Consider the following 13,743-nt stretch of genomic DNA (forward strand, 5'->3'; position numbering starts at 1 on the left):
ACCCAAATCCTCCAAGTTTCACCCTGAGACTGAGTTTTATTGCTTCAGTCCAAGTCAACAAACTAACCCAACTTTTTCTCTATGAATTCTCCCAACTACACTTAGGTGAGAGCAGCTCTAGAGAGTGGCTTGGCTCCTAGGCAAGATGCTGCCATTTATAAATCTACAGGGGACAGGTGAGAGCGCCCGTGCAGGGCTTGCGGCGTGACCCTGGTTTTGCAGTTTCCTCCCTCCCCTCCATCCAGTACTTGGCTGGAAATGTTAAGAAATGATGTGTGGTGTGATCCTGGCTCCTTTCAGTAAATTATTTTCATTTTGTTGATTAAAGGGGGCTTAGCTCCCTATTCAAACACCTTGCTTTGATGTAGTTATATGTGAATTAAGTGTCTCGGCTCCCAAGATAGATGATGAAAACCTAGCTGAAACAGTCAGGGGACACCAAATAGCTATTCAGCTCACGCAGCAGTAGACACCTATATTTGAATAGCTGCGAACAGATGAATTTCTGTAACTTATCAAAAATACCATTTTAAATTCAAGCTAGTCCATGTTTTGCTGTACAGCACTAGATGGCAGCATTGAACTTTGTGTAGTCTGTTTTCTTTGGAAACTCAAAGAGAAATCACAATTATTGTAAACATCAAAACAAATAAACAGCAGAATCCCCAAAATTTATTCAGTGTAAAAATAGACCTTTTATGGTAAGGTCAATGTTATCCTGTGAATTATTTCTTTATAAACATGTTACATGAGGTGAATGAATAACAAGTTTATCCAAAGAGAAATCTACTGCTGTGCTGTCTAGCTGCTCACCAAATAGCATTTTTAAAAGAAATGCATAAATTGTGAGGAAGTCCTTTAGGAATAAAGACAAGCACCTATATCTTACACTTCCTGCTTTAGGTTTGGCGCTTCACTAACAATTTATGGAGCTGATGCTCCTGGGAGAAGCTTTGTATTTGCATTTGTGTTTTAAAATCAGCTCTGAGTCCAAGTTAAAACTAAGTGTTCATTGCCTTCTACAGGCCAGAGGTTAGATAGCACTCTGGGGTACACGAGCCCTAAAAGGCTATGTAAGTATGGGTGCTGTGCACCAGGCCAATCTATAGACTATGTAGCCTGCGTGTCCCTAAAACGTACAGGCACAAACAATTGGAGACACACACCTGATATTACACAGCTTGGAATAATAAAACAGCATAAAAATTATATCACATCTAGACTAACAGGCCAATTAGCTGCACTATTCCTTATCCCAAAGCTTAATGTCTCCCTTGTTTGTGAGCTAAGGTTGTAATAACCCCTCTCACACAATCCCTATCTTAATATCTTTGGGAAATGGTATTGCTTGAACCAAAAAATATAATTATTGGATTGGACAGAAGAGCAATCTTTGCCTCAGTAGGGCATCAGTCGTCTTCTTTTGACATACACTGTTCAAAAAACTTTTCAGTCTTAAAATCACAGTTATTTATAAACCTGAGTTTGTCTCAGATGGTAGGTCCTTTCAGGTCCAAACTCAATTGGTTTGGAACATCAACCCCAGTCCTGATTTATCCTATTCAGCCCCAGAGAGCCCCTCCTGAATACCAATTTACAGACTTTATACAAGAACTATCAGGGTAATGGATTTTACAGACAATATGTAGTGAAGCAGTACAAAAGAGGAAGCAGAGGAGATCAATGCTGGGAACAAGTCCTAAAAAAGTACTATTACTTGACGTGAAGCACTGCACTGAAGATAGGGAAGAGTCTAGATGCCCCAAATGATTAGTAATAGAACATGGACTTTTCCACTACTGGTTTCAAAATGTGTGGCAACTGTATAGGTGCTCTCAGTACAATTGCTAAAAAGTAAAGGTCTCAGTTTCCAAACTCGTATGTGCATTAGTTGGCATCTTTCATAACAACCTTCTCAAAGAGGCATAGGCTCTGCCTGCACTGTGGTACTTTGGTGCCTGCAGTTAGCTCAGCCTATGCCTACATGAGGAGATGGGGCTCAGCAATAGGAGCAAAGCTGTAGAGTCAAGTTGTGCTGAGAGCCTGATGTCCACGCTACCTGTGTTTGCAGGGCTTTCCTTTGGGCTAGCTCTATGCCGGCTTTATCAGGTATGACTGCGTGGGGGACAGTCACAGCTACCGCTGCAAAACAGCACAGCAAGAAGGACCAAACTGGAAGGCTGAACTACCCAGTTGTCCCTAGATGGATCTTTTTGACAAACAAACCAGAAATCCAGCAGTTTTCAGGGCATTGTAGGGAACTGCATGGCAGTATTCCCAATAGCACAAGTCCCAAACAGCTCCTTTCACTGCAACCTCCCAACAAATCCCACAATTTTTCTTCCCTCAGAGACAAAAGAATGTGGGAAAAGGAAGAGAAGGTGAAAATGTGGCATGTGTAAAAACAAGGACGAGAGCATCAAAGCTGAGAGAGACACAAAAGATACAAGGAATGCACAGAAAAACAAGAAGCCTGAAAAGTGCTACATTTAAAACACCAGCTCATAGCCAACAACAGCAAGCACAGGGTGCAGTGGGGATTCAGCCAGTCCAATTAGCCATCAAAACACCCAGAATTTAGTGAGGCTGAGGATAACACGAGATTCTTTAAAAAGTTCCCACTGTCCCTCCCTAGGACAAGATGGACAAGAATTTCCTATCTTTAAATAACTAAGAAAAGTAAATGCACATAATAGCTTTGCAATTTTTATGCAAAGCAGGATGGCGCTTCATTTACTTATACTTATTTGTTGCTATATACATGGACCAAACAAAAATGGCAAGGTACAATTATTTTAACCCTATAACGTATCATGCCTCAATACATAGCCATGCATTTAGATTTATTCTGCAGAAAACCAGAGGGAGATACCTAGTATAAGGAGGCAGAGGCAAAGTAACCCGGGTCCACTTGTTGAAAGTGTCTGAAATGAGAATCCTCTGGAGATGGTACTTGTTGCATTCCACATTAGTGGGAAGACAGTCTCTCAAAATTGGGTGCCAGGTCAGCCCAAGGTCCACTGAATATTCCAGTTCAATAGCTAAGGGTGGAAAGATGGTTAGTTACTTAATTTAGACACTTACGTCCATAGGTCTACAATAAACTGGTAACCCCAGAGAGTGTTAGTCACAAGTCTACGCTGACAAAATAACCACTCAAAACTTTTCAAACCCTTGTGTCAGAAGCACAAAGCTACCCCCTTCAGTGGCAGTGCTGGAGGATACGTTCCATGTTGCTGAGCAGGTGTAGCTCAGGAGAAGGCTGCAGTACACCTCCGCATCTGCCACCTAACTCAAGGGACCACAGGTGCAAAGACAAAGTCATCTGTCAAGTCACCAGGATTAAGTCAAGCCAATTTCTGTAGTTGCAGCATGCAAGAAAGTGGTGTGACAGCATCATGACCACCAACTTTTTTTGTTTTTCAGACTGAAGGATGAGATTCAGCTGGATGTAATCGTTGTGTAAGGCAGAGCAGCACTCAAATTCAAACTTTTGGCTCTGTCACAAGATGGTTAGTCACTCTTCCACCCCCCTCCAGACCAGCTCATTTCATTATCCAGCATAAACAATTTTAATTGAGTTTGTTAGTCAGTGAGCTTGTTTTCATTCAAACACAATCTAGCCACATTAAACTAATGTATTCATTTCTCAGCAAAAATCAGCAATTTCATTGTTTTGATGTTTATGGCTTATAAACTTTTATAATGAAAAATAAAGGTTAGTCAAGCTCACTAAATACTTCAAGTTAAACTTTTATGCAGCCATTAAAAAGTAAATAATAATAGGCACAGAACTGTAACTCGAAGTAAATGTTCCAGCTGCCAGGCATTCTGGCTGTGTAAAACATGGAGCGTGGGTGCAGTGATGGGTGGTAAATCTGTGATCTTTTTTGATTACTGCAGACCCTTTTCTTCTACCCTCATGCACAGAGAATGACACTTAATCACCCAATCAGTCCTACTTGATGTCTAAGCACAGAAGACAGTGCTATAGAAATACAAGGACAAGTGGCTACAAGCAAGGGTAAGTGAGTTTTTAGTGTTAAATCTCCATCACCAAAATGAAATGCTTTGCTCATCATGACTGGAGGCATGATTAGGTAGTGTCCTGCCTAATTTAATACTAAGTTAAGATAATGGTAAGTGTAGTAGACAAAGAAACAAAAAAAGAAGGAACTGTTTCTTTGCCAGTATATAGCTAAGCTGCCAAAACACTTTTAAACTTAGCAGAGATGATCTTAGGATACTGCAGTCTTTTTAATAACAAAAGTAAAAAAAATATTGTTAAGCATGTGAGTAAAATATTTCAGTTACTTCCATTGGCTTCAGAATACCAAAATCAGAGAAGCCACTTCTGGGACTTCATGTAAAATCTTTTCCCATTTTAATGCAGAATTCTAGAGGAATAGTCAGCAACCCAGCCAATTAACACATGCTACATGCTGCAACATATTGTATTCTCCTCCTCATAAAAAAAATCTATATCCCAAAACCCTACGCTAAAAGAATGTAATTTAAGATGTACAAATAGGCATTCAAAAGCTAGGAAACCCTATTTCTTGTGCATCTTAAAATTCACATAATGAACCGATTTTTAATTTCCATGTGATGTGTACCGAGTGCAGAGCATGTTTTTATTTATATGTGTATATGTATGTATATGTCTATATGTGTATATATACATATACACATATAAAAGCATGCTCTGCACTGAATACACATCATATGGAAAAAAGGAAGCTAGGTAATTAAAAATTGCATCATTATGTGTGTATGTATAATACACATATATGTGCATATATCTATGCACACATTCATACACGCATACATACATACATGTATATACATATTTGTTATTTCATATGGACGAAGCAAATTTTTGCAGTTGATGCTGATTTAGCATGTGTCAGATGTACACTGATATAAATGATTTCTTAGTTATACAGGTGCAAGTGAGATCTGAACTGAGACTTACTTCACCAAAAATGCAAAACCACAAAGCAAGAAACACAGGCTGGAAACACCCAGCTGCTTATTATTAGAACTACAACATCACCCCAAGCAGTGGATACCATATACTGGTAAATGGATTTGAGTAAGATAGCTGTTAGTCTTTTTCTTAAATGGATTGAACTGCAAGTTAAGTGCTCGGCGGGAATAATATACTTCAGTTTATCTTAGGCTTCAGACACTTAGAATAAAAAAGCTGGTATTACAATTCCTAACAGAAACATGCAGCTTTCTTTTGTTTCTCAGTTCTCGTTACGATGAATAATGGAACCAGAAAACAAGTGAACTCTCCTGTACAGGAGAGGGAGAGGAAGGGCAGGGTTTACTAAGAATTCATTACCATAACAGGAGTCCGTGACAGAGCAGGATGCTGCAAAATCTATTTGCAAGAAAGAGTCTTCGTTGACAACGATGTCAGTGGTGACAACATAGCGGGTGCTAGCTTTCTCAATGAACACTAGAGCATCCCCAGTAGAGCCACAGACTGGCATCTTTGTTCCACCAGGATGCAGCAACCACTTTCTACTATCCAGTGTGGTGAAATCATCTTCTAATACTGCATTGCCAGAGATGTTTCCTCCAATAAGAATCTGAAACATTAGGAAAGGAATTGTTATTGAAAAGAAAAAATGTCTAGAAGTCTTCACAAACATGCACATGACATAGCATCCTGGAGGAGGAAAAGATTTACCAATCTATGCATATATATTCTGCTGGTGCAAAATGGACAAATTTACTTTGTAAAGAGTTTAGGTTATGAGGAAGGTGAATATCTTTTTCCTACAAAGGGGTCCTAAAGAGATCTGCTCAGCTGTACAAATCTAAAGTTCAGAGAGGTGAACTCCATCCTGGATGAAATAAAACTGCTCACAAAAATAAATGTTTGTAGGAGTGAAGTGATTACACTGTCATTTTCCCTACTGACTGCTCAGCTCTACTATAATCTGGTGCACTACTATCAGATTGCATCTGCTGATAGAACTGGGGAAATAGTCTCTGTTTTGCCATTGACTATAAGACGTCAGCATTTTACTATTCAACAGCAAGCAAGGTAGAATTAATTTTAATTTGTTATTCGGAATTAGGTTTCTGATTGTTCTGAACTAATATAATTACATTCAATGAAGATATAGGAATGAAAGAATGAGGATTTTTTCACTTTTAAATGGAAGGATGGGAAGTAAAATTTTGTAACCACATCATTAAATGTGGCTGGGAGTTTGGTTTCTGGGTTTCTCCTAAGGACCTGAAATAATTCCTTTAAAAAAGCATTCATAAATATTTAAGCAAATTGAACTTGGACAGTCCAATAACACTGCTTAGAGTGCAGTCACTTTAGTGCGGTTTCTTCAGATTTATACCAAGTCATACAAAGCAATATAATAATCTTTATAGAAGCAAATCCTGAATATGAAACAAAACTTTGTTTTCAAAATTAGAAGACGGATATAGATCAACGTTTTTCTATAGTTTTTCCTATTACATTCTACCAAGCCAATTACATATTTGGACAGATTTTAAATTGAGGTATTTGAAGTTTGAACTCAGACTTGCGTGTTGCATGGTAAGGCCTTCTGCAATGTGAACCTGTGGCTCTACCCATGTATAGGACTTTCCTAGCTCCAAAATGGGTGTTCAGTACCCTGCATGGAAACGGTGCATTAAAAACACAAGATTAGCAAACAGTAACTGTGCTCTATTGTTGTGCTAGATTATTCTCATTCTGGAATATCTTTATACAAAGCATTTTTGCTTGACTCAGTGAAATGACATGTGCCAACAAAAGGGAAACATTAAGACTGAAACCAGCCTAAAGTTGTATTAAAAAAAACCAACCCAGAGGATTCCTTACCTGGTCAATTACCCAGGGACTGTAGAAATGCCCATTCTCAGATGGTTGCCACCAGCGAAGCCGAGTGGAGCTGGAACGGGCCTTCAAGGGAATTTCCAGGGCGATGTATCGTCCCACGTTGCTGGAGTTACTGAAGAGGAACTCCTGGAGAAGGCTCCACATGAGGCCCCCGTTGAGCGAATACTGCAGCAGCACAGGCTGACTCCTGGGGTCTGGCACCCCCTTGCCGCATCCCAGTCTCATGAAGAACTGCACAAATCTAACAGGGGGAGCAATTACTGGAAAGGTTTCTTTTCTGCAACATCCTAGATAACCAACTAGAGAGACTTGGAGTTTGTCTGTTGACTAGCCCTGTGATTTCTTGCTGTAAGAGTCAGCTTTAGGAGATCTTATGATTTCCTGTTCAAAGCCTCCAGAATATAAGTAGACAGACAGGTGGGATGACAAAAATTCATTTTGCCTATGTGGTAGTTTGCCAGGCAGAAGAGGCTGAACAAAGCTGGTCATTTATGTTTGGAGCTTTTGTCTGCATAGCAGATGGTGTTGCAAATATCAGAAACATAATCCCGGGTGAAATTTTTATCCCTGTAGCCCATGAGCACAGATTTTAGTGGCAGGAAAGCAACAGTGCCCAAAGTAGATAATAATTTGCTATGAATTTGCTGAAATGCTTAAAGTCAAAATAAGCATCCTGGTTTTCCATTGGCATAAACTAGAGAAAATCTGGACAGGAGAACAAAGCATGTTTCACTTTCAGGGATCATTTTGTCCATTTAGTCAGCCTGGGAAATTTATCTAAATCACACCGCTTAAATGTGCCGGCTTCCCTGAAGCCAGCCCAAGCCACCCAGGGACACCAGCGCTTTCATCCCCTATTTAATTGGCTTTTCCAAAGCAGCACAATAGACTTGTATCAAACAGTGAAATTCTTCCTGTTAGCCGATGCTCATAAATAGCTCTACTAGGCACTTGGAGTGGAGGGAACCGCTGCTGTAATGATATTTACCTATGGGACTTGCAGGAATATTACAAGTATTAATTCATGTTTGCACAGCTTTTGCACAGCTTTAGAGTGTCATATCTGTTCTAATTATTATTGCATTAGTGCTGCCTGGCTCGCAATTAAATGAAATGGCGCAAAAGAAGTTTTGTATCAAAAGTCTTGCTCTGGTTTGATCTGCAGGTAGATCCGCTGGGAGTGGAGGCTGCAGAGGTGCTGGGCAGACAAAGCTTCAATAAAACACCAGACCTGCAAGTCAATTAATTTTAGTCCTCACTGCGACTCACGGTTCCTCTTGCTGCTATATATAACTTCTTTCGCTATAGATTACATCCACCTCCATGTCCCAGACATAACACATTGCTCGTGCTGTAAAGGAGCACTGGGGACCCTCATGGATCAACGTATCAACTGTAATGGATTGGATTCACTGCTAGCAAGTCTTTGTGCCTCCTCAGATTTACTCCGACATTCACCACATAACTCAAAGGAAATAAGCCCAGGTGACCTTGTCTCTGTTCAATCTGCTCTCTGTGGATTGTTATTCTTTTATCTGAATTTTTACTAATATAGTCATAACCCACTCAAGTACAGGTAACATAACGTCTAGCAGATTAAAAAGTTAAGTCATGTTAAATATCTCTCTTCTCATCCCACAGATATTTTGCAAAGGCTTTGCCTATTTTGAAATGGAAAACCAAAGTTTTCTTGTAGATCTAGTGACACTAAAATGTGTGGATATTCTTCTAGTAATTTAGAATTGAAAGGATTTGATCAGATGCAATACATAAATATGCTGTCCCTACTGATATTTCATGCTGTGCAGTTTCAGCTACTGGTATCACCATGATCATAGAATCATAGAATCATTTAGGTTGGAAAAAGATCTTTAAGACTGAGTCCAACCGTTAACCTAACACTGCCAAGTCCACCACTAAACCATGTCCCTAAGCACCACATCTACACGCCTTTTAAATACCTCCAGGGATGGTGACTCAACCACTTCCCTGGGCAGCCTGTTCCAATGCTTGACAACCCTTTCGGTGAAGAAATCTTTCCTAATATCCAGTCTAAACCTCCCCTGGCACAACTTGAGGCCATTTCCTCTTGTCCTATCATTTGTTACTTGGGTGAAGAGACCGACCCCCACCTCACTACAACCTCCTTTCAGGTAGTTGTAGAGAGCAATAAGGTCTCCCCTCAGCCTCCTTTTCTCCAGGCTGAACAACCCCAGTTCCCTCAGCCGCTCCTCATCAGACTTCTGCTCTAGACCCTTCACCAGCTTCGTTGCCCTTCTCTGGACACGCTCCAGCACCTCAATGTCTTTCTTGTACTGAGGGGCCCAAAACTGAACACAGTATTATTTGAGGTGTGGCCTCACCATTATACTATCCCCTGTGTTAAATTATTTAAAATATAGATGTGACAGGAGTGGATAGTGGACTGCAGAGTCCACTCGCAATCCCCCGGTGCTGAGCATGGCTTGCAGCACCACCACCGCTGCTCGCCTGTGTACTTCAGGGGGCCTCAGAAGAAAAGGGGAGGTTTTAATGTGACTACTGAGTCTAGTACCCTTTAAAAGATCTATTAGAAATGCTGGTTCTCATCATTCCTGGCATAAATTGAAACCTCTCCCTAGATCTGTTGTACTTTGCAGGTGGCCGATAGAGTCAGCCTGGAAATTAAGAAAATCCCACTGCAATTACTTTAGGTTGCTAAAGAGCAGTCCCCAGCAACGCCATTGCAGTCTGCCTTGCTGTTCAGAAGAGAGCATACAGTTATTTGTTGATAATGTTATTTTTCATAAGCATATACAAGAGATTAAACGTACTTCTTTGTTTTCCTTTTACGAAGACAGAAGTCATTTATCTCCATATAACACCTGGAGGTCAATATATGCAAATCCAGCTACAGACTATCATGGAGAAGAGATAAATGATGGTTCTTTGAACATAAGCAATAAGGGAAACATGTCAATTAGTCTAATGGAGCAACTTACAAGATCTCTTGTATCTTTTGCTAAGCAATCTTTTAATTTCAGAACGGTCTAGGAAATCAAATTAGTGCAGAGTATTGATGTTTGTGTTTACTAAGTTCTGTAAAAGTTTGCTGTGAGTAATCTTACAAATTCAGTACACCTCACTGAGGGTTAACTAATTGCTTATCAAAAAAATATAATGGTTAGAAATTAGGCATCTTTATTGACCATGAGGCTCTGCAATTAAACCATTATTTAAAGATTCAATGCTAATGAAGACAAGTCAAAAAGAGATAAAGTGCCTATTAAAGCGTTTCCCACAGAACATCGGAGAGGAGTAGGGTGTTTACAAGACACCAGTGGAGAAAAGTCTTGGAGAAAATGCAATCTTTCCAAAGTAATAATATAAAGATATAAGCTAAGGTACTGAATAAATTAGAAAACAATGCCTATTTGTTAGAATGCATGCAATTAGGATGTGCTTTAATTTATATTAGTGTAAATTTTTTTTATGTGGCTTGCTTAGCATGTCTCACTCATCAAATGTCTCCTCTGCAGGCCATAATGATACAACATAATCTCTAAATACACTAAAAATATTTGTTTTCCAATTGCTGTGCTCAGTGTAGCTGGTGACAGCTTGATGGGAATTTCTCAGTGAATTATTGGAAACAAATGTGCACAATAAGAAGAAAGTAAGCTTCAGAAATGAAAGAATTATGAGGTGATGAATGTAAGGGTTATACTGGCAGCAGATACTCCTGTTTCAGCAATGGCTCCAAATACAGCAAACTAACACAAGCAGAGCACGTGATGTGCAATTGATTTCTCATGTTATGCATTTAAGAAATTAAAACTTGCATAAACTACTGAAGGTGTGGCATCAGATCCTGGAGTTCTTATTCCAGGAAAAAAGTAACCTTTAAATGGTTAATCCCATTAAAGTTCAAGTTAAATTTAATTTAAAATGGTAACAGTGGTCAAAATGAAATATTTGCTAGGGTAAGGGCCACAGAATAGATCAGCTTGCCTTTAGCACGGAAGTATCACACATGTATTATTCTTCAGTATATTATTTCTTCAGTGAAATCCTGAAAGAACTTTAAAACTGTGTTACCTGGCTTGTGACAAATCTAGGTCTCGGGTCATCAGCATACGTAAGCCTTCTTCATTAAAGAAAAGGTTGTTTCCTCCAGACATGATACCACATTTCCTTGATGGCTTTCCACCACTCACAAGCAGGAATCTATCAGACTCCAGCTGACCTGAATACACAGTAAATACATATTTATGATTTCTTCCGAAGTGCTCCTACTGCAAGAGTACTATTTACAGAGGACGAGAGCTAAATTAAACATTACATGCAGAGTGAACAAATATTCAGTGTTTCCAATTCAATATTTTCTATAAAACTGTCATGAATCAAATGAAAATAAACAAAATAAACCCATAAGTATGAAATTGGGGATCTTAGTCTCCAGTATTCACAGGATTTTCCACTTTTCTTAAGATAACAGCAAAGTACCCAGGTCTATAAAGAAACTTTGAGTGCCATGTGGGAGCATGCAAGCAAGGGCTGGCAAAATTTAAAATGAACAGCAGCCCCTCTGAAGGGATGAGTTTGGTTCACAGGTGCTGCTTTATTCAAAACGTGCTCTTCTTGCCATGCTTGCTAGTGGGGGAAACCTCGAGGTGGTTTGAGAGTTGTGTGCGTGGATGCTGTGTGTGCCCAGGCACGCATGAGGTTTTGAGTTCCCTCCTGGCATCGCTCGCTTGGGGTCTGCCATGCCTGCCAAGTGGTGACCCTCACCGCTGAGACACACGGTCTGCCCTGAAATGATATTTGCTGTATTAAGGCCACTTAGATTTCCGTTGTAATGAGAAATGACACAAACTTAAAGCCTTCCGTTGTTTGCCTCACTTGCACGGGTTCTCTCTGTGCTAAAGTCAAACTACCATCAAACCATCATTTTCTTCTAAAAATATTTTCTACATGCAGTTTCAGGAAATTCTATTTTGGTGAAGATTTTGTATTCCAGCTTTAACAACTTCATAAAGAGTCAGACACTCCAAACCAGACAACTGATAGCCATCAGACATTCACAAGCTGTGCTTGAGAATGACATCTAAACTACTTGGTTCATGGGAATAGTCCCACAGCATAAATTAAATTCAGAAGCTGTAGAGGTGAGGAAGACTTTACTGTTTCATCCCTCGAGCCCTGGTTTCCGCTAAGATGGACGGGCAGAATTCAGATCAAAAACAGAGAAGAGATACCTTCAAAATCATCCTTAAGGAAGTCAGAGTTCTTGGTACTTATTTTGCAGGTTGGCCCAGAGTACCCGGGGTCGCAGATGCACTTTGTGCCATTGATGCAGCTGCCGTGCCCATTGCACATCTCCTCGCACTGCGGGCCGATGTACACGTTGTCAATGGCCCAAGTCACTGGCTGGGATCCAGCAGGGTAAAATCCTTGGTACCATCTGAACCTTGCCAACCTGAAAAAGGCGTAAAGTGTACTTACTTTAAATAATAGTTCCATCTTTTTTGTATTCCATATATATACCATACTCTGTATATACGTAGTACTCTTTTTGTTGGAACTGGCTTGATAAATAGCTTGACTCTCAAAACCGACTGCTGTATCTAATTCCTTCAGTACCTCATGCATCTTTATGCTGACATTCCACCCAAGTACTGACAGAAATAAAGATATTATTCAGTAGTTGTAATACCAAAACGGAATGACGGACTTGAAAATGGGAATTGAAATCTAACCACTCTTCTCTCCATCGTTCGTGGGGAGGATGAATGGCCATGGTCTGATGGATTTCCTTCTGCTTTGACGTACAGTGTCTGGGTCAGACCCAGCCTCTCCTGGAGAGTGAAATCCTACTTCAGGTTGCCACCCTGCCCGCAGGGAGACCACCTGTGGAACTGGGGTGGTAAGATCTCACCCTCAGTTTCACGGAAAGAAAACATCATCTGCTATGTCACCAGGTATTCAGCTTGCTTTCCGGTGGCTTAATCTTAAACCAGACTGATACTGCAAGTTGTGATTTTAAACTGTATTCTCCTTTGGGTGCTGTCCTGTCATTTTTAATTTGCTCCCTAAGTGCTGCTTGCATCGATGCTACATATGAAGAGGAACTGACTGGGGAAGGAGGGAAAACAAAACAAGGAGGGTAAAAACACTTGAGAGACTGTTTTATTCCCCAATGAAAAAACGTTTTAAAGGAGGAAGGGAATCACAAGAGTGAGAAGGGGAAAGCACTTAATTGCATTGCATGCTAAATGTGTCTTGTTAGAGGTATCTAAATGCAGCAGGTGAATCAATAGCACAGATAGCTGACAAGTTTTTTTGTCTTGATTTGCTAAAAAGGAATTTTTATGAGGGGACTCAGGTGATAAGGGATAGCTGATGGGTGGGGACACTACTAACAGTTTAAAGAAAGATACCCAAGAACCAGAGTCCTGCTGGAAGTAAAAAACATTTATGTTAGGGCACCCTGAGGTGAAGGACACAAGTGTGAGGCTGGAGGTGTTGTAACCTCATCTGCAGAGGGATTCATTCCACCCCTGAGGCACGTCAGCTCCTTCTCTCAGGCATGGGTGAAGCGTGACTCGTGTCTGAAGCAGAGTGAAATATCGGTCTTGCTGAAGTCGATAGGTATTTCTTCACTGACCCAACAGGCCCTGAGCTTTTCCTTCAGGACATAACTGGAATACTAATTCGTAGTTACAGCTATCTGCTGAGAGCATATATTAATTTCCAAAATAACATACATTGTGGAAATAACTAAAAATGTCTTCATCTTCATTTAAATATAATCTCTTGACACCTTGGGGATGAAAAGGAGGGGGTTTTTTTAGAATTACACAAGGAGTCAGGTTTGGAGTTTT

The 13,743-nt window shown here is 40.2% G+C and overlaps 1 protein-coding gene across 1 annotated transcript in view; it reads right to left on the reverse strand.

The window, feature by feature from the left end:
* RELN (reelin) overlaps positions 1-13,743 on the reverse strand; it is a 293,911-nt gene that overhangs the window by 28,528 nt on the left and 251,640 nt on the right. Inside the window, exons 42-46 of the mRNA XM_072867100.1 lie at positions 12,118-12,338; positions 10,958-11,105; positions 6,863-7,121; positions 5,351-5,600; positions 2,873-3,041 (exon numbers count right to left, since the gene is read on the reverse strand). Of these exons, the coding sequence (XP_072723201.1) occupies positions 2,873-3,041; positions 5,351-5,600; positions 6,863-7,121; positions 10,958-11,105; positions 12,118-12,338 (1,047 nt within the window). The remainder of the gene's footprint in view (positions 1-2,872; positions 3,042-5,350; positions 5,601-6,862; positions 7,122-10,957; positions 11,106-12,117; positions 12,339-13,743) is intronic.

Source organism: Ciconia boyciana, chromosome 1 (genome assembly GCF_034638445.1).
Source record: "Ciconia boyciana chromosome 1, ASM3463844v1, whole genome shotgun sequence".
NCBI classification, from domain to species: Eukaryota; Metazoa; Chordata; class Aves; order Ciconiiformes; family Ciconiidae; genus Ciconia; species Ciconia boyciana.